Below are 23,469 nucleotides of genomic sequence, written 5' to 3' on the forward strand. Positions count from 1 at the left end.
ACCTTTCTTTCCAGCTACTCAGGATAGCCTGAGCCCAGAAGTTGGAGGTTGCAGTGAACTATGGTGATGCCACGGCACTCTAGCGAGACCCTGTCTCCAAACAAAAAAGAAAAAGCAAGTGGGAGCAGCGTCAGGAAGAGGTTGATCCAGGAGCCAGAGAGTCTGGGGGATTGGCTCTTGTCTGGGCCTGGCTGACCCTCTCTGGACCCCAGATTCCTTATCTGTAAAATGGGCATGACAAAGGGACAACCTAGTGTTGGGAGGACTGACTGTCGCGATGCTGAGCAGGTTCTCAACATGTGGTTCAAGTTCCTCGTATTGCTGGTGGGCTGGGCAACCATCACTGGGGTCTTCCAGCCTCAGTTTGGCCACCGGAGAAACGGGGGGCCCAGAGAGTCCCGATCGCAGTCACGTCCCAGGGCTGAGTTTATAGAGTCCCCAGCTGGGGAAGGGGCGTCCCGTGGCTGGCACAGGCTCGGTCCGAGAGTTGCCCCTCCCCTCCAGGGTGTTTCCCGGACTTCGCCAAGTGGCGAACGGGCGGGCGAGGGGCGGGGGCCGGTGGGGGACGCCCCCGACGCGATTGGTCCTCTGGCCCGTCACTCCCCGATGCCCGCCCCCTCTCGCGGGGTAAAAGCCCGCCCCGCCCCGGCCCGGACGGCTTCGGAGCTGGTGTGGAAGTCGTGGTCGTCGCGCCCCGGATGTCCTGCTGGCCGTGGTGAGAGGCGGGAGCGCCCCGACTGGCTGGAGGGCGGGGTCCCCAAAGTCCTGGGGCGCCCCAAGGTTGGAGGGAGCGGGGAGGGCCTTTCTCAGGGGAGGAGGGTGCTTTGCTGGGCTCTGCGGCCTGGGGAGGGGTCTCCAGCCCGGGCTGAGCACCCCTTTTCCCCCACAAAAAAATCCAACTTCTGCAGCGGGCTCAGACTTTCAAACTCTCCTCCCGCTTCCTGGGACTTGGCAAAACCCTCTGCAGGGGGCAGGCTCGGCCCCTCCCACCCCCAGATACCCGCCGCATTTTGAGAAGCGTGCTTGCTTTTGCAAACGTAGTTTGCACGCGAACTTCTTGGCGCTCAGTCCCTCCCTGGGACTTCGGAGACACCGCCCCATGGTTTTGCCACCTGGGGGCTTGTCCTGGCTCCTGGCCCCGCAGCTGATACTGAGGAGGTCGTGGTCAAATCCCGCCTCCTTCCCTCGGGTGGGTGTGGCCGCGGGGTTGCACCTATAGGAAGGCCTGGGACCTCAGCCTCTTGGAATTTTGGAAGTCGCGTCTCACTCAGCGTGCCCCGGCAGCTGCTGGGTGGCTGAGTGTCCCTGGCCTGGAGCGCCCCCCACCTTCGGGCTTTGCTCCATTTCTGAGATTAGGAAGTGCAGGGGGAGGGTCGCTCCAGCTCCAGCTAGCTCTTGCTCTAGGCTCTGGGGCCAGCTGCAGAGGGGTCAAGGACCCCAAGGACTTTAATAGGGTGCTGACATCTGCAGAGGCCACCCTTGGTTGAGCCCACTCCAGGGGGGGTTGGTGGCCAGAGGGGATGAGACCTAAGAGGGGCTTGAGAGAATTGGTTTAGACCGGGACTGGGGTGCCTGCCTACCTTGGCCCTGCCCAGGTGAGGGGAATAACAGGGTTTTGGCAGTGATCACCAGGAGTTAGGTGTGTCTCCTCGCCTGACCTCCCAGTTGGGGGACCTTTGTAACAAGCAGGAAGCTCGTTCCTGGCTGGGTTCACCCCTTCATATGGAGAAGCCCGAGAGGGGTGAGATGGTTCTGTTCATTGAGCACCTACTACGTTCCATGCCCTGCTAAGCTCCCCCAGTACAGCATGTCCTCCAGTCCTCAGGGGATCTGAGCTAATATGAAAAGGTTATACCCATTTCACAGATGTGGCAAGTGAGGCTCCCAGGGGCTACTTCCTTCCCATGCTCCCACTGTTGGGAAGTTGCAAAGCTGGGGGTTAAAACCAGGCCTGGGCTGGGCGCGGTGGCTCACGCTGTAATCCTAGCCCTCACACTGTAATCCTAGCCCTCTGGGAGGCCGAGGCAGGTGGATCGCTCGAGGTCAGGAGTTCGAGACCAGCCTGAGCGAGACCCCGTCTCTACTAAAAATAGAAATAAAAATCATCTGGACAACTAAAAATATATATAGAAAAAATTAGCCGGGCATTGTGGCGCATGCCTGTAGTCCCAGCTACTCAGGAGGCTGAGGCAGGAGGATCGCTTAAGCCCAGGAGTCTGAGGTTGCTGTGAGCTAGGCTGACGCTATGGCACTCACTCTAGCCTGGGCAACAAAGTGAGACTCTGTCTCAAAAAAAAAAAAAAAAAAAAAAAAAAAACCAGGCCTGGACTCCTGATCCAGTGCTCCCCAAACACCCTTTGACTGGGTTCTACTTAGGCAATACCTTTAGTCCCATTGTACAGGTGGGATGACGGAGGCTGGCCGAGAGGGAGCACCTTGCTCAACATTGCATAGCAGGGGCAGAGCTGGGACTCCTGGCTTCCCTCCGAGAATCTGGTCTGATGATGCCGTGGTGCCTGCCTCATCTCACCTGACCAGGAAAACGGAGCACACTCCTGTGGGGGCAGGCATGTTCTCCCCACCTTGTTTCAAAGCCTAACTTTTATTATTATTTTTTTTTGGAGACAGAGTCTCACTTTGTTGCCCAGGCTAGAGTGCCATGGCATCATCATAGCTCACTGTGCTCTCCAACTCCTGGGCTCAAGTGATCCTCCTGCCTCAGCCTCCCGAGTAGCTGGGACTACAGGTGCAGCCACCACACTGGGCTAATTTTTCTATTTATAGTAGAGATGGGGTCTCGTTCTTGCCCAGGCTAGTGTCAAACTCCTGACCTCAAGTGATCCTCCTGCCTCGGCCTCCCAGAGTGCTGGGATTACAAGTGGCAGTGCAGGTGTGACATCTTCCCCAAAGTGAGGTTTCTGGGGCAAAGGGAAGATAGGTTTTAAAACCCGGCAGCTATTGGCAGATTGCCCTGTATAGAGGTTTGGATCGACCTGTTTTCCTGGAGGACAGGCAACAGCAGTGCGCCCTTGAGAGGCTGCTTCCAAACCTTGCTCCTCAAGGCGTGGCCTGGGGACAAGCTGTGTCACCACCACCGCTTGGGGGAGTGTCAGAAATGCAGAGACAGGTCAGGCCCACCCCAGACCTGCTGACTCGGCACCTGCTGTTGGACCGGGTCCACAGGTGACTCCCCCAGTGCCAGCGTGGCCTGGTCCTTCCCTCCAGGGAAAAGTCCGGGCACGTTGTACCTTGTCTGTTCCCTCTGTTCACAGAGCCTGCTCCTGAGACCATGTCTGCCAACGAGACAGAGGCCAATGCTGGCACCCAGGTGACAGTGGAAGAACCGGTACAGCAGGTGAGGAAGGGCTGGGGCCAGGGGCTGGGATGGGCCCCTGTCCTGTGACTTTGGCACATGGGACTCTGCACGCTGGAAAGCTGGAGGGGTGTGTTACTGAGTGGAGTATGGATCACTCACAGGTGCCCCGGGTGGGGTGGGAGAAATGGTTATCTCAAAAGCTCATGGAGGAGGCAGGGGCAGGAGGATCACTTGAGCTCAGGAGTTTGAGACCAGCCTGAGCAAGAGCCAGACGCTGTCTCTACTAAAAATAGAAAAATTAGCCAGGTGTGGTGGCTGCACCTGTAGTCCCAGCTACTCGGGAGGCTGCGAGAGCAGAACTGCAGGACACCCCGGGTGTCCAGCCTGGTCCCCACCCTCCCCGGCCCGTCTGAGCTGCCTCTTCCCCGCTGCAGCCGAGCGTGGTGGACCGCGTGGCCAGCATGCCCCTCATCAGCTCCACCTGCGACATGGTGTCGGCCGCCTACAGCTCCATCAAGGAGACCCACCCGCACGTCAAGACCATCTGCGACGCGGCGGAGAAAGGCGTGAAGACCCTGACGGCCAGCGCCGTCAGCGGGGCCCAGCCCATCCTCTCCAAGCTCGAGCCCCAGAGTGAGTGAAGCCCCGAGAGCATCACGTCTCCCCTCCTGGCTGTTTCCGGGGTGGGTTCTGCTGCACCCCTGGCCCTGTCCCCTGCAAATCAGCACCAGGTGGCCTTCCTCAGGCTCCCGAGGGGCAGTGGGAGTCAGGTGTCTGGCTGTTCTGTCTCCCGCAGTCGCGTCAGCCAGTGAATACGCCCACCGGGGCCTGGACAAGCTGGAGGAGAACCTGCCCATCCTGCAGCAGCCCTCGGAGAAGGTGAGCGATGCCCTCCAGCCAACTGTAGAACACTTTTGTCAGCCCAGAAGAAACCCTGTCCCCATTAGCAGTCACTCCCGTCCCCTCCTCCTCCCGTGGCAACCACAAATTCACTTCTGTCTCTGTGGATTTGCCTCTTCTGGGCACTTTGCATAAATGGAATCGTGTGTCAGAGCCTCATTCCTTTTTAAGGCTAAATAATCCTTCACTGTGTGGTGGACCACGTGGTGTGTGCCCATTCATCTGTCGGTGAACGCTGAGGTTGTGCCTCCTTCTGGGCAGTTGTGACTTGTGCTGCTATAAACGTTTGAGTTCAATTGTGGTGAAATACACAACATGGAATTCACCATCTTAAACCTTTTTTAAGTGCACAACTCAGTGGCAGTAAGCGCATTCACGTGGTTGTGCGACCATCACCACCCTCCATCTCCAGAAACACTCCCAGACAGAGGAACAGAGGCACAGAGAGGTAGAGTGACTTGCCTGAGGCAACAAAGCTAGGAAGTAGCAAGCCAGGAATCCAACCCAAGCATTCCGGCTGCAGCGATCAAGGTTGTGACTGCAGCTCCAGACTCAGAGTCATCCGGGAGTCCCCCCTTCAGCTTCCTTGGAAGTTGGGGTGCAGGGGACGGGGTGCCGAGGGACAGAGGGAGGACGGCGGTTCTGACGCTGTCCCCTCTTGTAGGCCCTAGCGGACGCCAAGGAACTCGTGTCGTCCAAGCTGTCCGGGGCCCGAGAGATGGTGTCCAACACGGTGTCCAGTGCCAGGGACACGGTGGCCACCCGGATGACAGAGGCGGTGGACATGACCCGTGGCGCTGTGCAGAGCAGTGTGGACAAGACTGCGGTGACCAGTGGTGTCCACTCCGTGGTGGGCTCCAGCGTGGGCCAGATGGTGCTGAGCGGGGTGGACGCGGTGCTGGGCAGGTCGGAGCAGTGGCTGGACAACCACCTGCCCATGACGGACACCGAGCTGGGTGAGTGCAGCCTGCGGGCTTCAGACCCCTCCCTGGGCCTCCCGATAGGGGTCTCTCTCAGATTCGTGGGTCTGCCACTCTGTTCCTGCCACCTCCCCTCCAGTCCCCTGTAAGCTCAGGCTCCTGCCCTGGCCCCCCACAGGCTGTCCTCCCTGCAGCAGCCACCAGAGGGCGCCTGTGAGCACCTGAGTCAGAGCCCCCCCCCCCCCCCCCCAGCCCTCCATGGCTCCCACCTCCTTCTGGGTCAAAGCCCAAGTCCTCCCTGCAGCCCACCAGGCCCTGCACGACCTGCCCCATCCCCTCCCCACCTTCCCTTCCTCGTTCTCTCCCCTTCCTCACTCTGCTCCACCCACACGGGCCTCCTCTCTGTGCCTCTAACATGCCAGGCACGGTCCTGCCCCAGGGCCTTTGCACAAGGCCTGTATTTCTTCTACAAGGCTTGTCTGTCCAGCTTAAATGCCACCTCCCCAGCGAGGCCTCTGGTCTCTGCAGTTGCCACCTCCCTCGTCCTTATTGTGTCCCGATACCCCCCACCCCACCCCGCTCTGTTTTTTCTCACCATCAGTTCCCCAAAGCAGAAGTTTCTGTCTTGGTCACCGCTGTGTCCCTGTGGCTAGCATGGGGCCCGGCGTTGAGCAGATGCTCAAATCCTTGACTAAAATCACTCAGAAACAGCCCATTCTCTGGCGTCTGCCCCTTCCCCACCCTCTGGGCATCTCTTTGTTCATACGAATGTTCATGTTTGTGGGGCGTGTGCTGTGTGCCGGGCTGTCTTCCAGGTTGTGGGGACATGTCGTGAATGTAGTTCTGCCCTCACAGAATTCCCTGAGTTCAGTGTGCAAAAATCAAATTAAAGGAAAGAATTTGGGGGGGGGAAGGTCCATTTCTTTTTTTTTTTTTAACCTCTGCAATTATTAGTTTATTAGTATCATCCAGAACTCAGATGTTCAATATTCCTCCTGAAATTACATAAACAAATGCAAATGGAAAGAATTCAAGTCAAAATTATACACCGAAACAGCACTCAATCACAAAAGCGTGTAAAATTACACAACGCTATTTTAAAATACTGGGACTTTTAAGAGGATAATCTCAAAAAAACGGCGTGGCGTGGTGGCTCACGCCTGTAACCCTAGCACTCTGGGAGGCCGAGGCGGGCGGATCATTTGAGCTCAGGAGTTTGAGATCAGCCTGAGCAAGACCGAGACCCCGTCTCTACTAAAAATAGAAAAATAAGCCGGGCGTGGTGGTGGCACCTGTATAGTCCCAGCTCTTCGGGAGGCTGAGGCAGGAGGATCCCTTCAGACCAGGAGTTGGAGGCTGCAGTGAGCTGTGATGACGCCATTGCACTACAGCCCGGATGACAGAGTGAGACTCTGTCTCAAAAATAAATAAGTAAATACAAAGAGAGCAGGAATGACAGCCATGGCAGAGAATGGATCCATCTGACCAGCTTTGATTTCTAAGGGTGATCGTTGTCTGTTGAGAATGAAATCACTGTGCTCTCCGGTGCTTGCGCTCCCGGGGTGCTTTGTGGGAGAGGGGTGCTTTGTGGGAGAGGGCGTGGTGAACTGCCACAGGGATGTGGTAGCACTAGGTTTGCTCCTTGGGGCTCGGGTCAGGCGAGCAGCCGCCTCTCTGTCCTGCCTCGGGTCCCTGGCACTTACCAAGGGTGTTACAGTGGGTGGTTCTGAGGACAAGTGGAGCGGCACACAGAGAGTCAGAGAATTAAAGTTTATTTGTCGGCGGGCTCAGAGGGGTCTCACCACCAAATTCTGAGCCCCTTCTACCTGATATTTTCCACTTTTATTAAGTTGGAGTGGTCTGAAGGGTGGGGTCTTAGGTGGCTAATGCCCACCAGGTTATAGGTTAGTTGATGTGTCAGGTAATAGGTTAATATTATGTTGATGTACCAGGTAATAGATTTAGTGTTATGTTGATGTGTCAGGTAATAGATTAGTTGATGGGCCAGGTGACAGATCAGTATTATGCTGATGCGGGTCTTTCCTGAGGGGTGGGGGTCTCAGGTGGCTGCTGTGCCAAGTAATAGATGGGGGTTCTCCTTATCATTCCCCCTTTGATGTCTTTATATGTCTATTGTAGGGCATCATTCTCAGTGAGTGATAGCCTCCTAAGGCCATTATGTGAGCTGTTGTTCTCCAGTTATAGTTGTTTTTATGAATTTTATAATTGTGTTTAGTATGCAGGGGCCTATAGTGGCAAGGGCCAGATGTAGCAGCTGTGAAGTCTATTGTCCTAAGTCGAAACCCCAGTTTTGGGCTGGGCGCTGTGGCTCACGCCTGTAATCCCAGCACTCTGGGAGGCCGAGGCTGGTGGATGGTTTGAGCTCAGCAGTTTGAGACCAGCCTGAGCAAGAGCGAGACCCCGTCTCTACTAAAAATGGAAAGAAATTAGCTGGACAACTGAAAATATATAGAACAAATTAGCTGGGCATGGTGGTGCATGCCTGTAGTCCCAGCTACTCGGGAGGCTGAGGCAGTAGGATTGCTTGAGCCCAGGAGTCTGAGGTTGCTGTGAGCTAGGCTGACGCCACGGCACTCACTCTAGCCGGGCAACAGAGCGAGACTCTGTCTCCAAAAAAAAAAAAAAAGAAAGAAAGAAAGAAAGAAAAACCCTAGGTTTGTTTTAATTTTTTTGTTTTTGAATTTTTTTTTTTTTTTTAGTTTTTTGACTTTTGTGGTTATTATTTTTGCCTGGTTTATATAGTAGCAGTACTGTTCCCCTAGAAATATATAGGTTCCCCCTTTTTAGCAGTGAGTAGGTCTAAGGCCCGTCTATTTTGTAAGGTTGTTGTTGTTAGTGAGTGTAGTTGACTCTGGAGGGACAGTAGGGAATCTGTTATTTGTTTTATGTTTTTATTTAGTTCTTGGGATAATTTGTGGTAGATGTTTAGGGATGTTTCTAGGCCTCCAATTTCTGTTTTTATCCCAGTAGCAATTCCTCCCCCTATGAGGATCCATGCTAGTAAGGCCCGTCTTTTCCGGGTGTTTGGGTGGGGTTTAGTGTAGTTTCCAGTTGTTGGGTTTTAAAGATAGAAACATCTGGGGTGAGGAAGACCTGGGTGGAGGTCCCAGTCCAGTTTCCTGGGAGGCAGACGTAGGCAATGTCTCCACAAAGAAAGAATATGCCATCCCGGGAGCAGGTGGCAGTGGCATTACTGGGTGAGGTTTGGTTATTTGTGTAGAGTTTACCCAGTATGAATCTCACTATTTTATTTTTTCTTGTATTAGTAATGCAAGTGATATTTAGGTGGGAAGTTATGGCTAAGTGGACATTGTATGCTACTGGGCCCACCAGGGATGTTTTGTTTGGGCCTGGGATCAAGATGCTGGAGTTCCAGCCCGGAGGCACAGGGACCCCAATATAGACTGGTTTCTGGAGGGGTAAACAGACCCAACATGAAGTATGGTTGTGTAGGGCCTAGAGGGCCATACTAAGGAACCAGGTTATTAGGGGAGAGGTTTCCAGGGGTTCAGCGATCTTTCCTATGCCAGTAAGATCTGGCCTCTCATAAGTTGGCTCTGTACTGAGGCCAGATCTTAATTAGCTGAGCCTTTGTGTCTTCGACCTGTTGCATTCTAGCCCGGTCTTGAACTCCTCCCCCATCAGACATCCCCCAGTGGGCGTAGTAAGGCCAACAAGCTGGTTTGCCGCTTGGGGCTATACAGGTTCGAATATCACCTGTATTGGTGCCAGTCCAGTATTTCTTTCCCCCGCTGTAGCACACCTGAGCCTGACTATAACATGTCTTTGGCATGTAGGTGTGGACTGTGAAACCTCCCATGGTCTAGAAGTCTTGAGTAATCCCGTTAGTGGAGGGAATTTAAGTCCTAGCATAAGCCTCAGGGCAGGGTTTTTCTGCCATAGTTGTTAGGGCGAGTGTCCCAACCAGGAGGAGGGTAGGGACTAAGGCAGGAGTAGACATCCTATAATGAGCCAAAATACCACAGTTAGAGACGTCCTCTGCAGTCTAGTCTAATCTCCCAGAGCTACTGAGAAGAGTCTAATTCCCAGTAAGGTCACTATAACCCCAATGAGGGCCAGGGCCAGTGCTCCCGTTTACTCCTGTTCAGTCCTGGGTGTGGCTGTCCTCGTTGGCAGACGGTTAAGCTGGCTCTTTAGCAGGTTCCCCTGGTCCTGACGTGCAGTCCAGAGATCAGTTTCCTTGTCTGTCTCAGCCTTTTTCACCCGGGAGTGGTGGATCCACAGAGTGATACCTGCAGCTGTAACAGCAGTGGGAGTAACTAGTATCACACTATGGGGGCCCTTCCAGGTGGGCTCTAGGGGTCTTCTTTTCCAGTCCTTTACCCAGACTAGATCCCCAGGTTGGTGGCGCTGGACAGGGAGACCCAGGGCGATAGGGTTTTTTTCTAGGATGGTGTGGTGGATATGGCGCATAGTTTTGGCTAAGGCTTGGAGGTGTGTGTTTATATTCAATTTCCCTAGTTGTCTAATGTCTCCCCTTGATTGCTTGATGAGTGGGGGAGGTCTATCGAACAAGATTTTAATTTTTTTTTTTTTTGAGACAGAGTCTCACTCTGTTGCCCAGGCTAGCATGCCATGGTGTCAGCCTAGCTCAGGCTTTGCTCTTGCTCAGGTTGGTCTCGAACTCCTGAACTCAAACGATCCGCCCGCCTCGGCCTCCCAGAGTGCTAGGATTACAGGCGTGAGCCACTGTGCCCAGCCCCAAATAGGATTTTAAAAGGGTGAATATCCTGTGGGCCCCGGTGTGTACTTGACTCTGAACTGGGCTAGGCTTAGCATATCTACCCAGGGTAATTAATTGTGTTTGTTTGTTGTTGTTGTTCTGTTTTTTTTTTTTTTTTTTTTTTTGAGACAGAGTCTCACTCTGTTGCTTGGGCTAGAGTGCTGTGGTGTCAGCCTAGCTCACAGCAACCTCAAACTCCTGGGCTCAAGCGATCCTTCTGCCTCAGCCTCCCGAGTAGCTGGGACTACAGGCATGCGCCACCATGCCCGGCTAATTTTTCTATATATTTTTAGTTGTCTGGTTAATTTCTTTCTATTTTTTAGTAGAGACAGGGTCTTGCTCTTGCTCAGACTGGTCTCAAACTCCTGACCTTGAGCAATCCTCCTGCCTCGGCCTCCCAGAGTGCTAGGATTACAGGTGTGAGCCACCGTGCCCGGCCGTAATTGTGTTTTTTGGCATAGTTTTGCTAGAGTGGTTTTGAGGGTTCAGTCCATGTGCTCTACTTTCCCTGAGCTCTGTGGCCTGTAGGCTGTATGTAGTTTTCATTTGATGCCTAGTGTCTTAGTGAAGGTTTGTGTGACCTCTGCAGTGAAGCTTGGTCCATTGTCACTGCCAAACGAGAGTGGTAGACCGTACCTGGGGATGATTTTTTTTAATAGAAACTTTGTCACTTCCCTAGCCTTTTCAGTCTGGCTAGGGGCTGTCTCCACCCAGTCTGAGAAGGTGCATATCACTACCAGCAGGTATTTATAGCCCTAACATGGTTTTACTTCTGTGAAATCAACTTCTACATCCTGGAACGGAGAGGTTCCGGTGTACTGAATTCCTGGGCGGGTCTCGGCCCGAGCGCTGCATTGTTTTTAGCACAGGTCTGGCAGCGGGCGCTGACTGCTGCAGCGATGGATGGAAGTTTGATGATATAGTAGTACCGGGCGAGTAGCTGTGTGAGGGCTGTTTTCCCTAAGTGAGTCAGGTTATGATGTTGGGAGACAGTAGAGTATGCTAATTTATCGGGGATAAAGATGTTATGGTTCCGTAGGAGCCACCACCTGTCTGCGTCCTTCTTGGCCTTCCCCCGCTTTGCCCACTGGTTCTCTTCCGGGGTATATTTTGCTTCTTTAGGCCATTTGGGTGCCAACAAGATTTGGCATTGGGTTGGAGTGTTGTCCTCTGAACATTTTCAGGTGGCTGCATTTTTGGCTGCTTGGTCTGCCAGGTAATTGCTGGTCACAATTGGATCTGTGTCCTTTAGGTGCCCTTGAGAGTGGATTTTTTTTGGCTTCCAGATTGCCTCCAGCAGTTGGAGGATTTCATCCCTATTTTTGATCTCCTTTCCACCTGCAGTCAGCAGTCCCCTCTCCCTGTATATTGCCCCGTGGATATGTATTGTGGCAAAGGCATATTTAGAGTCTGTGTATATGTTTGCCTTCTTATCCCGGGCAGGCCTGAGGCTTGGGTGAGGGCCCATAGCCCCACCCTTTGTGCCGACCACCCTTGGGGTAAAGGGGCTGACATGATGACCTCATCCACTGTGGTGACAGCAAAGCCCACCAGTCATTTCCTATTCTGGATAAAACTACTGCCATCCGTGTAGAGTTCTAAGTCTGGTGCCGGTAGAGGACTATCTTTCAGATCTGGCCGGCTGGCATAGACCTCCTCTACCGCCTCGGTGTAGTCATGGTCTGGGGACCCTGGCTTGGTGGGTAGGAGGGTGGCGGGATTTAGGGTCCGCACAGTCTCCAGGTGACCCGTGGATTATCGCACAGCAGTCCTTGGTATTGCGCTAACCGGTTGCTTGAGAGCCACCGGCGCCCTGAGGTGTTCATTAGAGATGTCACTGTATGAGGGACTCGCACAGGACGTTCTGTCCCAGTGTGAGTCTGTCTGCTTCCTTGACTAGCAGGACAGTGGCCGCCAGTGCACGGAGGCAAGGTGGCCATCCTGCCGCTACCAGATCTAATGTTTTGACAAGTACGTCACTGGTCTCTGCCAGGGGCCCACAGTTTGAGTTAAAACCCCCAGAGCCCCTTGTTTCTTCTCGTGTACAAACAGGTTAAAATCTTTGGTGAGGTCCGGTAGCCCTAGTGCGGGGCCTAAGTCTTTTATTTCCTGGAAAGCCCTTTCCTGACTCTTGGCCCATTCCAATTCTTTGTTTTCAGGCCCGCACAGGGCCTCGTACAGAGGTTTGGCCTTTAAGGAGAAACCTGGGATCCAGATGCGGCAGTATCCGGCCGCGCTGAGGAATTCCCTGAGTTGTCTCCATCTAGTTGGCCTGGGAATTGTACAGACGGTGTGCTTCTGCTCATGCCCCAGTGTCCGGTGCCCCTGAGTGATGTGGAAACCGAGGTGCTTCACCTGTTGCCTGCAGATCTGTGCCTTTTTCCAGGAGACTTTATATCCTTTGTCAGTGAGCAGTTGGAGCAGGCACCGGGTTCCCCGTCGACAGTCTTCCCTGGTTGGGCTCGCTAGAAGGAGGTCACTGACGTACTGTAGAAGTGTGCAGTGGTTTCTTCTCACAGAAAGGAGATGAGGTCAGTGACTAGAGCCTCCCGGAATAGAGGTGGTGAATTTTTAAATCCCTGTGGTAGTTGCGTCCAGGTGAGCTGGGTTCTCCTTCTAGTCTGAGGATCCTCCCACTTGAAGGCGAACAGGGGCTAACTCTTCAGAGTGAGCCGCATGCAGAAGAAAACATCCTTTAAGTCCAGGCAGAACCAGGCGGCATCAGGAGGAATGAGGCCCAAGAGGGTGTGTGGGTTTGGTACCACTGGGTGGAGAGTCACGGTGGCCTCATTAATCAGTCGCAGGTCTTGGACCAGCCGGTATCCACCTATCCACCTCCGTTGGGCTTTTTGACTGGCAGGAGGGGAGTGTTCCATGGGGATTGGCACTCCACCAAAATCCCCTCCCACGTAAGCCTATCAATGTGTTCCTGAATTCCCTCTTGAGCCTCCTTGGGGATGGGGTACTGTCATCTCCTGGTCGGTTGGGCACTCGGTTTCATCTTGATCACAAGGGGTGCATGTTGGTGTGCAAGACCAGGAGGGTTGTCCTTGCCCATACCAACGGAAAGTCCTGTCGGAGGTCAGGTGGGTTTTGTTTTTCTTTCTTTTATTTTATTATTTCTTTTTTTCTTTCTTTCTTTTTTTTTTTTTAATTAGAGATGGGGGTCTCGCTCTTGCTCAGGCTGGTCTTGAACTCCCAAACTCAAACGATCCGCCCGCCTCGGCCTCCCAGAGCGCTAGGATTATAGGCGGGAGCCACTGCGCCCAGCCTGGTTTTGTTTTCCTTTGGCTTCATTGTATAGCTTCCATTCCGATTCCCGGGACAGGGTGACCGCCATTAGGAGAGTCTCTGGGGCATTGAGTGTGAGGCTCGTGGTCCCTTCGGGGGGGAAGGTGATCTGGGCTTCCAGTTTGCTCAGGAGATCTTGACCTAGGAGGGGAACGGAGCAGGCTGGTATGTGTAGGAGTTCATGTTGTATCTGGCGGCCCCCCATCTGGCATATTTGGGATTGGCAGAAGCGTCGAGCTACTCGAGTTCCAGTGGCTCCCACAAGGGTGGTTTCCTGCTTTGTAAGTGGAGCCACCGGGGTTGTTACCACCGAGTGTTCTGCCTCAGTGTCCACCATGAACGTTATTGGTTGCCGCCCCCCCTCCTTCCATTACAACCATAGGTTCCCGGTGGCCGAGAGGGAACTTGGTCAGTCCTATTCTGAGTCGACCCCAGTGAGACAGATGAGGTCCTGGGTCTCCGGCTCCTGCTGGAAGCCCCTGGGCAGGTTCCTGTTTGGCGGTGGGTGGTTTCTTGTGTTGGGGCATTCATGCTTCCAGTGACCAAACTCCTTACAATAGGCGCACTGGTCAGGCTTCAGGGTCCCTCGTCTCCTGGGCCCTCCGTCCCATGGTGGGCCTGCTCTCTTGGCTGGGTCAGGTCTTCCGAGGGCAGCGGCCGGGAGAGTGGCTTTCTGTTTTACTTTTTTCTCATTCTCCCTCTGGGCGATCCGGTGTAACATGGACCTTCTGGGCCACTTCCATCAGCCGCATGATGTTCATTCCTGCAGTGATCAGAGCAACTTTGTTCATGCTGGTTGGTTTTCTGGCTCCCTCCCGGACCCTGTGGAGGAGAGCGTCCCGATACCTTCCGAGAGCCTCTTGTCCACTCGGGGAGTTGAAATCCCAATCCGGGTTGGTCTTGGGTGCTGCTCTCAGTGCCCACTGCTCCACGTCCACGGTCCCTGCTGGAGCCTGGTCCTGGAGCCACCTCGGGGTCCCAGCTACAATGTGGCATCGTTCTTCCATGTTAAAAAGAGTCAGAAGGAGCTGGCGGCAGTCTTCCCAAGTGGGACGGTAGGTCTGAAAGATGGATTCCAGGAGGTCAATGAGGGCCTGAGGTTTTCCGGAGTAAGGGGGGCTGTGGTGCTTCCAGTTCAGAAGGTGAGTGGTGGAGAAGGGCTGGTAGTACAGGACTGGCTGCCCTGGCTGAATGGACCCATCGTCCGGCCAACGCCCATCGGACCTGGCACCTCACACAGGGCCATCTGGAGGGTTGACATTGGGGCCTGAGCTGACCGTAGCCGGCGAGTGATGGGAGTGTTGGCACCTGGTTGGTCTGGAACTGGCGGTGGGGAGACTGACGGTGGCAGGGGGTCTGGTGGATTCGGGGGCACTTCAGGAGGTGTCACAGTAGGGTTGTAGGGCAGTGGTGGTGGATCCTCTTCAGGAGCTTCCTGATGGATGGGTTTGTACAGTTTGGAGTCTCTGGTCTTTTGGGCCACAAAAATCCTGCTCTGTCCTTATTAGCAGAGAACCAGACCCAAGGGGGCAGGGTCTGAGCAATCCCTAGCCATGAATCTATGTAAGGGAATTGGTCAGGGTGGCCGGGAGTCCCGGTCACAATTCTCCATACTGCTCGCACGGTGGGGAGGTCTAGGGTCCCTGTTGTGGGCCAGTCAACCCCCAATGTGGGCCATTCTTGTTCACAGAGGGCCCTAAGTCTGCTGGGACTCAGTGTGACGCCGTAATCTCCTGTGAACCCCTTCTTAAAGTTCTTTAACATGCATTTAAGGACTGTAGGCTTAGATTCTACGCTACCCATGCTAGACCCTTGAGTGGTGTCGCAGCTTAACAGACAAAGGAGGGGGTTCTCTCAGGTGTCCGCCTGGCTGCGTCCCTCGCGGGAACTTAGGTGCATCTTGGCGAAGATGTGCCCGTATAAACCCCGGGCCTGGTCGCTCCCTCTAGGGGAGTGAATCACCGTCATGCTGCACGACGCCGCCACAGAACCGCAGGTGAGGACCCACTCAGATTCCGTGGCTTCAGGGGGCCAGCAGGGTCAGTTTTCCCTGTCCGGGAACCAAGATGTTACAGCAAGCGTTAGAGCGGGTGGTTCTGAGGACGAACCGGGCGGCCCATGGAGAGTCGGAGAATTAAGGTTTATTTGTGGGTGGGCTCAGAGGGGAGCCACCAAATTCTGAGCCCATTCTACCCGATATTTTCCACTTTTATTACTTTGGGGTGGTCTGAGGGGTGGGGTCTCAGGAGGTTAATGCCCGCCAGGTAATAGGTTAGTTGATGTGTCAGATAATAGGTTAGTATTATGTTGATGCGCCAGGTAATGGGTTTAGTGTTATGTTAATGTGGGTCTTTCATGAGGGGTGGAGGTCTCAGGTGGCTGTTATGTCAAGTAGTAAATAAAACTTTTCCTTATTGCGGGCACAGCCCTTGGCTGGGGGCGGTGGCTCATGCCTGTAATCCTAGCACTCTGGGAGGCCGAGGCGGGTGGATCGCTCCAGGTCAGGAGTTCGAGACCAGCCTGAGCAAGAGCGAGACTCCGTCTCTACTAAAAATACAAAGAAATTATCTGGACAACTAAAAATATATATAGAAAAAAATTAGCCGGGCATGGTGGCGCATGCCTGTAGTCCCAGCTACTCGGGAGGCTGAGGCAGGAGGATCGCTTGAGCCCAGGAGTTTGAGCTAGGCTGACCCTGTGGCACTCTAGCCCGGGCAACAGAGTGAGACTCTGTCTCAACAAAAAAAAAAAAAAAAAAAAAAAAAGGGCACAGCCCTTCCTGCAGGGCCCTGCCGGCTTGCCCAGGCTTGCCGGGAATCTGCCAGCCGTCCTTGGCCTAAATGACAAAGCTGCTTTCAATTCTGAGAGCGGAGCTCCTGGGTTCCCAGAAGGCCCCGGAGGAGTGCTGGGTTTCAACAGGGTGGCTTCAAAGTGTGGCCAGTTTTGTGTTCATTTTTACAAACCCACCTTGGTGGGGCAGTGGGGAAGAATCCATTTTTCTCGAAACATAGGCTTTTATTTTTGCTGTCTGTAAATATCCCAAGTGCTTGTTTTTTGGGGTTCAGTTTTTTTTTTTTTTTGGAGACAGAATCTTACTCCGTCACCCTTGCTGGAGTGCAGTGGCGCAATCATAGCTTACTATGGCCTGGAACACCTGGGTGCCAGCGATCCTCCTGCCTCAGCCTCTTGAGTAGCTGGGACTACAGGCACACCCCACCATGCCCGGCTAATTTTTGTAGTTTTTGTACAGACAGGGGGGTCTCGCTGTGTTGCCCAGGCTGGTCTTCAACTCTTGGCCTCAAATGACTCTCCCATGTCTGCCTCCCAAAGTGCTTGGATTACGGGCATGAGCCACTACGCCCATCCTATGCTCAACTTTTTCAATGTCAGTGTGCAAAGATTCTTCTACGACATCCCCTTCCCCAGCAGACTGTATTAGACTCTACAGCCTGCAGGCCAAATCTGGCCCACCACTTGATTGTGTAAATAAAGTTTTATTGGCACACAGCCACGCCCATTTGTGTATATGATCTATGGCTGCTTCCATGCTCCACAGCAGAGTCGAGTAGTCGAGAGATGGTATAGCCTGCAAAACTGAAAGTGTCTGCTATATGGCCTGAACAGAAAGTTTGCCCCCAGAACATGGTGTATTCTTCTAGAATTTTGTAATGTTTATAGAAACAACTAACTTCCCCAAAGGAAGGCTTGCCTTGACTGAGCAATGTGTCCAGTACTCCACTTGTGGTATTTGATTGTTTCATTGATGGCTGTGTTTCGTTTCTGGAGTGATACCTGACCCAGAATGAGATGCATAAATATATGACTAAACTTCAGATGTCACTTAATCATGAGAACAAGCCCACTTTTCCTGCCTGGCTGAAGCATCCTCTTGCATTATCTTGGGCATATGCTCGCGCTTCCTACTGTTTGTTTTGTTGTTTTTTTTGTTGAGACAGAGTCTCACTCTGTTTCCCAGGCTAGAGTGCCGTGGTATCAGCCTAGCTCACAGCAACCTCAAACTCCTGGGCTCAAGTGATCCTTCTGCCTCAGCCTCCCGAGTAGCTGGGACTACAAGCATGTGCCACCTTGCCTGGCTAATTTTTTCTATATATACTTTTAGTTGTCCAGATAATTTCTTTCTATTTTTAGTAGAGATGGGGTCTCGCTCTTGCTCAGGCTGGTTTTGAACTCCTGACCTCAAGCAGTCCGCCCCCCTTGGCCTCCCAGAGTGCTAGGATTACAGGCGTGAGCCACCATGCCCGGCCCCTACTATTTATTTCATATTCTTCTTCTTGTTCTGTTTTTTTTTTTTTTTTTTTTTTTTAGACAGGGTCTTGCTATGTTGCCCAGGCTGGTCTGGAACTCCTGGGCTCAAGCCATCCTCCTGCTTCAGCCTCCCCAGTACCTGGGATGACAGGCATGCGCCACCACCCTGGCTCTTTTTTAAATTGACTTTTCTGGATAGTTTTAGAGACCTTGTCACTACTATAAATGGAAAGCTGTAGCGTCTGCTATAAGTAGATAATACATAAATAGTCGAACATTCATTTGTGTACCTGTCTGGGTACAAGGTAGTCCAAATACCACCCTTGAGGCAGCTCTGACTGGGGTGGTGTTACAGAAGGGGAAACTGAGGCATACTGGCACAATCACTTCCCTATAGACCAGGGAATGGCAAACATTTTCTTTTTTCTTTTCTGAAAAAAGGTCTCACTCTGTCACCCAGGCTGGAGTGCAGTGGGGTCATTAAAGCTCACTGCAATCTCCAACACCTGGTCTCAAGCGATCCTTCTGCCTCGGCCTCCCAAAGTGCTGGGATGACAGGCGTTAGGCACTAATACAAGATCAGCCAACTTTTTTCTATAAAGAAGTGGATAATGAGCCAGTCTTAGTGCCTCACGCCTGTCATCCCAGCACTTTGGGAGGCTGAAGCAGGAGGATCGTTTGAGCCCAGGAGTTCGAGGCTACAGTGAGTGATGATTGTATTACTGCATGCAGCCTGGGCAACAGAGCGAGACCCTGTCTGTAAACAAACAAAAACAGCTATAGACAATACCAATATAGAGTCATGCCTTGCTTAACGACACGGGTATGTTCTAAGAAATACATTATTAAGTGATTCCGTCATTGTGGGAACATCATACAGTGTGCTTATACAGACCTAGGCGGTGTAGCTGCTATACACTTAGGCTGTGTGGTATAGCCTCTTGCTCCTGGCTACACACTTGCACGGCGTGGTGTTACTGTACTCAGTACTGTAGGCAACTGTAACATGATGCCAAAAAATTGTGTATCTAAACATACCTAAACAGAGAGTGTAAGTACAGGAAAGCCAGGTGCGGTGGCTCACGCCTGTCATCCCAGCACTCTGGGAGGCCGAGTTAGGAGGATCACTTGAGGTCAGGAGTTCAAGACCAGCCTGAGCAAGAGTGAGACCCCGTCTCTACTGAAAGTAGAAAAATTAGCTGGGCATGGCAGCCCGAGCCTGCAGTCCCAGATATTCAGGAGGCTGAGGCAGGAGGATCGCTTGAGCCCCAGGAGTTGGAGGCTGCAGTGAGCTGTGATGACGCCACTGCACTCTACCCAGGGCGACAGAGTGAGTCTGAAAAAAATGGTACAGGAAAAATACAGTGTTATAATCTTACGGGACCACTGTATATGCGATCATATATGTGACCTGTCGTTGACTGAAATGTCGTTATCCACCACAGGACTGTAATATACCTGTGTGGTTGCATTCACGGGTCACACAAAACCGGAGGCGAGATGGACGGATCTGGCCCGAGGGCCGTCGTCTGAGACCTTCACACCAGTCTAAGGCTCCTGAATCCCTTGAGGTTCAGTTCCCTCCTCTCCATTTTGCAGATGGGGAAACTGAGGCAGGAATCTTTTCCTCCCAGGCCTTAGTGGCATTTGAGCAGCACCGGGGAAGAAACTTGGGCGGCGCGACCCCAGTCACTCTCTGCATCAGGTGAGCCCCAGCCGCGCGTGTTCCGGCCTTCACGGAGACTGTCCCCTTCCTCCCCGCAGCCCGCATCGCCACGTCCCTGGAGGGCTTCGACATTGCGTCGGTGCAGCAGCAGCGGCAGGAGCAGAGCTACTTTGTGCGCCTGGGCTCCCTCTCGGAGAGGCTGTGCCAGCACGCCTACGAGCACTCGCTGGGCAAGCTGCGGCTCTCCAAGCAGAGGGCCCAGGAGGCCCTGCTGCAGCTGTCGCAGGCCCTCAGCCTGGTGAGGCCCTCGGACGGGGGTTCGGGGGACCTCTGGGGAGCCCGTCCCTCACCGTTCCACAGGCCGGCCGGGCAGGGCCACGTGGGCCCATCTCTGGTTGTGCACTGGTGTCTCGGGCTGCCGTACGAAATCAAACTGTCCTGGCAGCTTAGACAACACACATTTATTGCCTCACATTTCCGGAGGCTGGAAGTCCAAGGTCAAGGTGTCCTTTTGAGGCCTCTCTCGTTGGTTTATAGATGGCAGCCTTCTCCCTGTGTCTGCCTATGGTCGTCCCTCTGTGCATGTCTGTGTCCTAACCTCCTCTTACTATTTTTGGGGGGTTAGAGTCTTTTTGGATTAGAGCCCACCCTAATGGTTTCATTGTATCTGGATGACTCTTTTGTTTTTATTTTTATTTATATTAACTTTTTTTTAGGAGATGGGGTCTCTGTCATCCAGGCTGGAGTGCAGTGGCACTGTCATAGCTCACTTGCAGCCTCCACCTCCTAGGCTCAAGCAAACCTCCTGCCTCAGCCTCCTGAGTAGCCAGGACCTCAGGCATACTGTTAGTGACCTTTATAAAGACTATCTCCAGCCGGGTGCCATGACTCACATCTAACCTCAGCACTTTGGAAGGCAGAGGCAGAAGGATCATTCGAGGCCAGGAGTTCAAGACCAGCCTGGGCAACATAGCAAGACCCCATCTCTACAAAAAATAGAAAACTTAGCCAGGTGTGGTGGCATGCACCTCTCACTAAGCATCATGTCCTCAAGGTCCATCCACCTTGTAGTCTGTGTCCAAATTTCCTTCCTTTTTAAGGCTGAGTAATATTCTATTCTATTGCAATCCCTTTTTAAACCTCTGCTATGGTGGGTGCATCTGCTCATGTCCCCTGGGCCATAGCCACTCATGTGGCCAGACGCGGTGGCCAGGAGAGGAGAGATAGACCAAATGGGAGAAGCTACAGAGAATGCGCTGCTCCTTTCTTCGCACTGACCACCCAGAGCATGAGGGAGTCAATTAAACCAAAGCGCACGGAGCCCACCGCCCCCCTAGCCATGGAAACCCTGTATGAAGAGGACACCCTCCTCTGTTCCCCGTCCCAGACTGTCTCACGAGTCAGATGACAGTGTCCTGGGCTCCCTCTGCGATCCCCCCTCCCCAGGGCTGTGAGCCATGTCGCGGGCTCTGCTGGCTTCGGCGAAGCGCTGGCCGGACGCTCTTTCTCTCAGTCCTCTCTCCTGTGTTCCAGATGGAAACTGTCAAGCAGGGAGTGGATCAGAAGCTGGTGGAAGGTCAGCAGAAGCTGCACCAGATGTGGCTCAGCTGGAACCAGAAGCAGGTCCAGGGCACGGAGAAGGACCCAGCCAAGCCAGAGGTATCTGCTGCGGGGGTGGCCTGGGGTTCTTGAGGCCCCCGATGTCACCCTCCACACCTCTGCCTCAGAAGCCCACCTGCCTGGGATACTTTCCCAGCCTCTCCTGCTGGTAACTGCTTTTAGGACCTGATGACACCTCTTCCAGGAAGCCCACCTTGATTTCTGCTCGTGGGTGTGGCTTCTAAATGGGAGAATATTTGATAGTGACGTGATTCAGCCTGCTAAGCTGTGTCTCGGTGACCTGCAGTCTCAAATTCTTTACCCCACAATCCCAGAGTACCCGCTAATACTCCATTTTCACCCTCCGGGGTCCTAGCGGCAGCTTACTGCTAGTGTTCTCCGGCCCCTCTGCTCTCTGCCAAGCGTTGGCCTCTCCTGCTGTGTGCTGACAGGTTTTGCCACCTGTACCGCTGGGCACTAAAGCTGCCCCTACATCCACGCCTGCCACCATTCTCACATCTCGTTCTGACCGACCGATACTCCTTCGGTCTCCTGTCTGCACTAACGCTGGCACTTCTCAGCTTACTCTCTGCGAGCCGCAGCTTCCCCATCTGGAGACAGGATGTAGGACTTTCTGTAGGGTGGCTAAGATTAAATGGGTTGCAGCTACTCGGGAGGCTGAGGCAGGAGGATCGCTGGAACCCAAGAGTTCGAGGCTGCAGTGAGCTATGATGATGCCACTGTATTCCAGCCTGGGCCACAGAGCGAGACCCTGTCTCAAAAACAAAACAAAAAAAATGACACACAGAGCCAGTATTGTGAACCACTGCATTGGAGTTTTGCCTGTGGAACTTTCCCCAAGATTAGATCTGTTGCCCCACCGGAAACAAACGGTTCTGATCAGCCCCACCCGTCTCTCTTCTCAGCAGGTCGAGTCCCGGGTGCTCACCATGTTCCGCGACATTGCCCAGCAGCTGCAGGCCACCTGTGTCTCCCTAGGGTCCAGCATCCTGGGCCTGCCCACCAACGTGAAGGACCAGCTGCAGCACGCCCGCCGCCAGGTGGAAGACCTCCAAGCCACCTTTTCCGGCGTCCACTCCTTCCAGGACCTGTCCAGCAGCGTCCTGACCCAGAGCCGAGAGCGGGTCGCCAAGGCCCAAGAGGCCCTCGACCATGTGGTTGAGTATGTGGCCCAGAACACACCCATCATGTGGCTTGTGGGGCCTTTTGTCCCCGGAGTCACTGAGAAAGCCCCAGAAGAGAAGAAGTAGAGAGAGAGGAAAGGGTTTGGGGGGCTCTGTTCCACGCTGGGGGGCTGGCAGCAGTAGTATATTCCTCATTTTAAACCAACTTTTTCTAAGCGCTCCTCCCAGCTCATCTTAGCTGCCAACTTGGGAAACTGAGGCTCTCAAAACTGAGATGTCCCATTTGCCGTAAGGGCAGACCAACAAGTTTTTCTATTTTTGAGCTACCTACCTCTTTTTAATAGGGGTGACTCCTCCAATTGCCAGGGAGAAATTGTGGCATCTGGAGTGAGAGCGTAGGAACAGCAAAGCAAAGCAAAGAAACAAAACACCGGGATGTCCCCAGCTGACCAGTCTCTCAGCCCCTGTGAGCTGGAAGCAAGCTTGTGCGAAGCCTCACCCCATCAGTCAGTAGTGAGAGGTTTTTGGATAAATATTTTTTCTGGATGGTTCCAAAAAAAAATTTTTTTTTTCCCTTCCTAAAAATCACAGATGTAGTTGATATAGTCCACTTCCTTTTCTGTGCTAAGGTCTCTGAGTATCAGCCTTTATAGCTAATGGACTTGAACTTCTGCTCTGAGAAGTGGGGCCTCCCAGGGATGGGGTGGCTGCTAAGAGAAGATTCGTTCTAGAGCAGAAACGTGCTGAGGCCTGTCTGGTGTTCATTATTGCCTTAATAAATGTTACCTGCAGCAACATACAGGCTGTGTGTCGTGTGTGTGTGTGTCTGTGTGTCTGTGTCTTGTGTCTGTGTGTGTATATGTGTGTGTGTCTGTGTCTTAGTCCATTCCTGCTGCTATAACAAAAGTACCCAACTCACATGTCTCCTTCACCTTAGGAGCCGGGAGAATTATTTTTGAAGTTGCATATAACTCACGCACAGCAAACAATAAAAAATAACAAATTTTTCATTAAATTAGGATCATTTTGGTTTCCAAATTTTTATTCTATTTTGGTAATAAAACACCGTGGCCCGAAGGGAAAAAAAATTTTTTGTAGTGTGGCCACCGATAAGGGTTAAAATATTTATTGTCGGTATATCACTAAGCCATTTACTGATAATTGTGTGATACTATCTCCTGCAAATTTGCTAACTTTTTAAAAACAATTTATTTCTCTTTGTAGCTTAGTTCTAAGATAGATCTTTTGCAGAAATTTAAAGGGTTTTAAAGCAAACAAGATTATGCAACAGAGACCCTATGTAGCTGGCAGAGCGTAAAATATTCACTCTCTAGCCGTTTACAAAAAAGGTTCCAGGGACCACTGCGCTGTATTTCATCTTACTGCTTAGACTTAAGTGTTTCTACCAGTATGTGAGAGCTGGGATGTGTTCTGCTACCGTATCTGTAAACGCGGATCATTAAGCCACACATATAATACCAGGGCTAAAGGCGTGGCCACATCTCTAGCGGTGGGTGGATAAAGGGAGACTGTGCTTTCTCATTAGCAGGGGCAGGGCAACGTCCCCATTTCATGGGGGCTCTAAGTCTGATGGACAAGGA

At 52.8% G+C, this 23,469-nt stretch overlaps 1 protein-coding gene and 1 non-coding gene across 3 annotated transcripts; both read left to right on the top strand.

The window, feature by feature from the left end:
- Nucleotides 1–635: 635 nt before the first annotated feature.
- On the top strand, nt 636–22,665 carry PLIN3 (perilipin 3). 2 transcript variants are annotated; one of them, XM_045549253.1, is made up of 8 exons: nt 636–715; nt 3,273–3,355; nt 3,751–3,949; nt 4,113–4,195; nt 4,881–5,172; nt 19,223–19,422; nt 20,658–20,783; nt 21,650–22,665. In XM_045549253.1, exons 2-8 carry the CDS (start codon nt 3,290–3,292, stop codon nt 21,992–21,994), a joined length of 1,311 nt encoding a protein of 436 aa, XP_045405209.1. In that variant the 5' UTR covers nt 636–715; nt 3,273–3,289; the 3' UTR covers nt 21,995–22,665. The 2 variants fall into 2 exon arrangements, with proteins under 2 accessions (XP_045405209.1, XP_045405218.1); XM_045549262.1 differs by having other exon boundaries at nt 650–715; nt 21,653–22,665.
- Nucleotides 22,095–22,289, top strand: LOC123630982. Its single transcript, XR_006732897.1, has one exon. It is a non-coding gene; the product is annotated as a small nucleolar RNA U85 (small nucleolar RNA).
- Nucleotides 22,666–23,469: the final 804 nt, after the last annotated feature.

This window comes from Lemur catta, chromosome 1 (genome assembly GCF_020740605.2).
Source record: "Lemur catta isolate mLemCat1 chromosome 1, mLemCat1.pri, whole genome shotgun sequence".
Taxonomy (NCBI): domain Eukaryota; kingdom Metazoa; phylum Chordata; class Mammalia; order Primates; family Lemuridae; genus Lemur; species Lemur catta.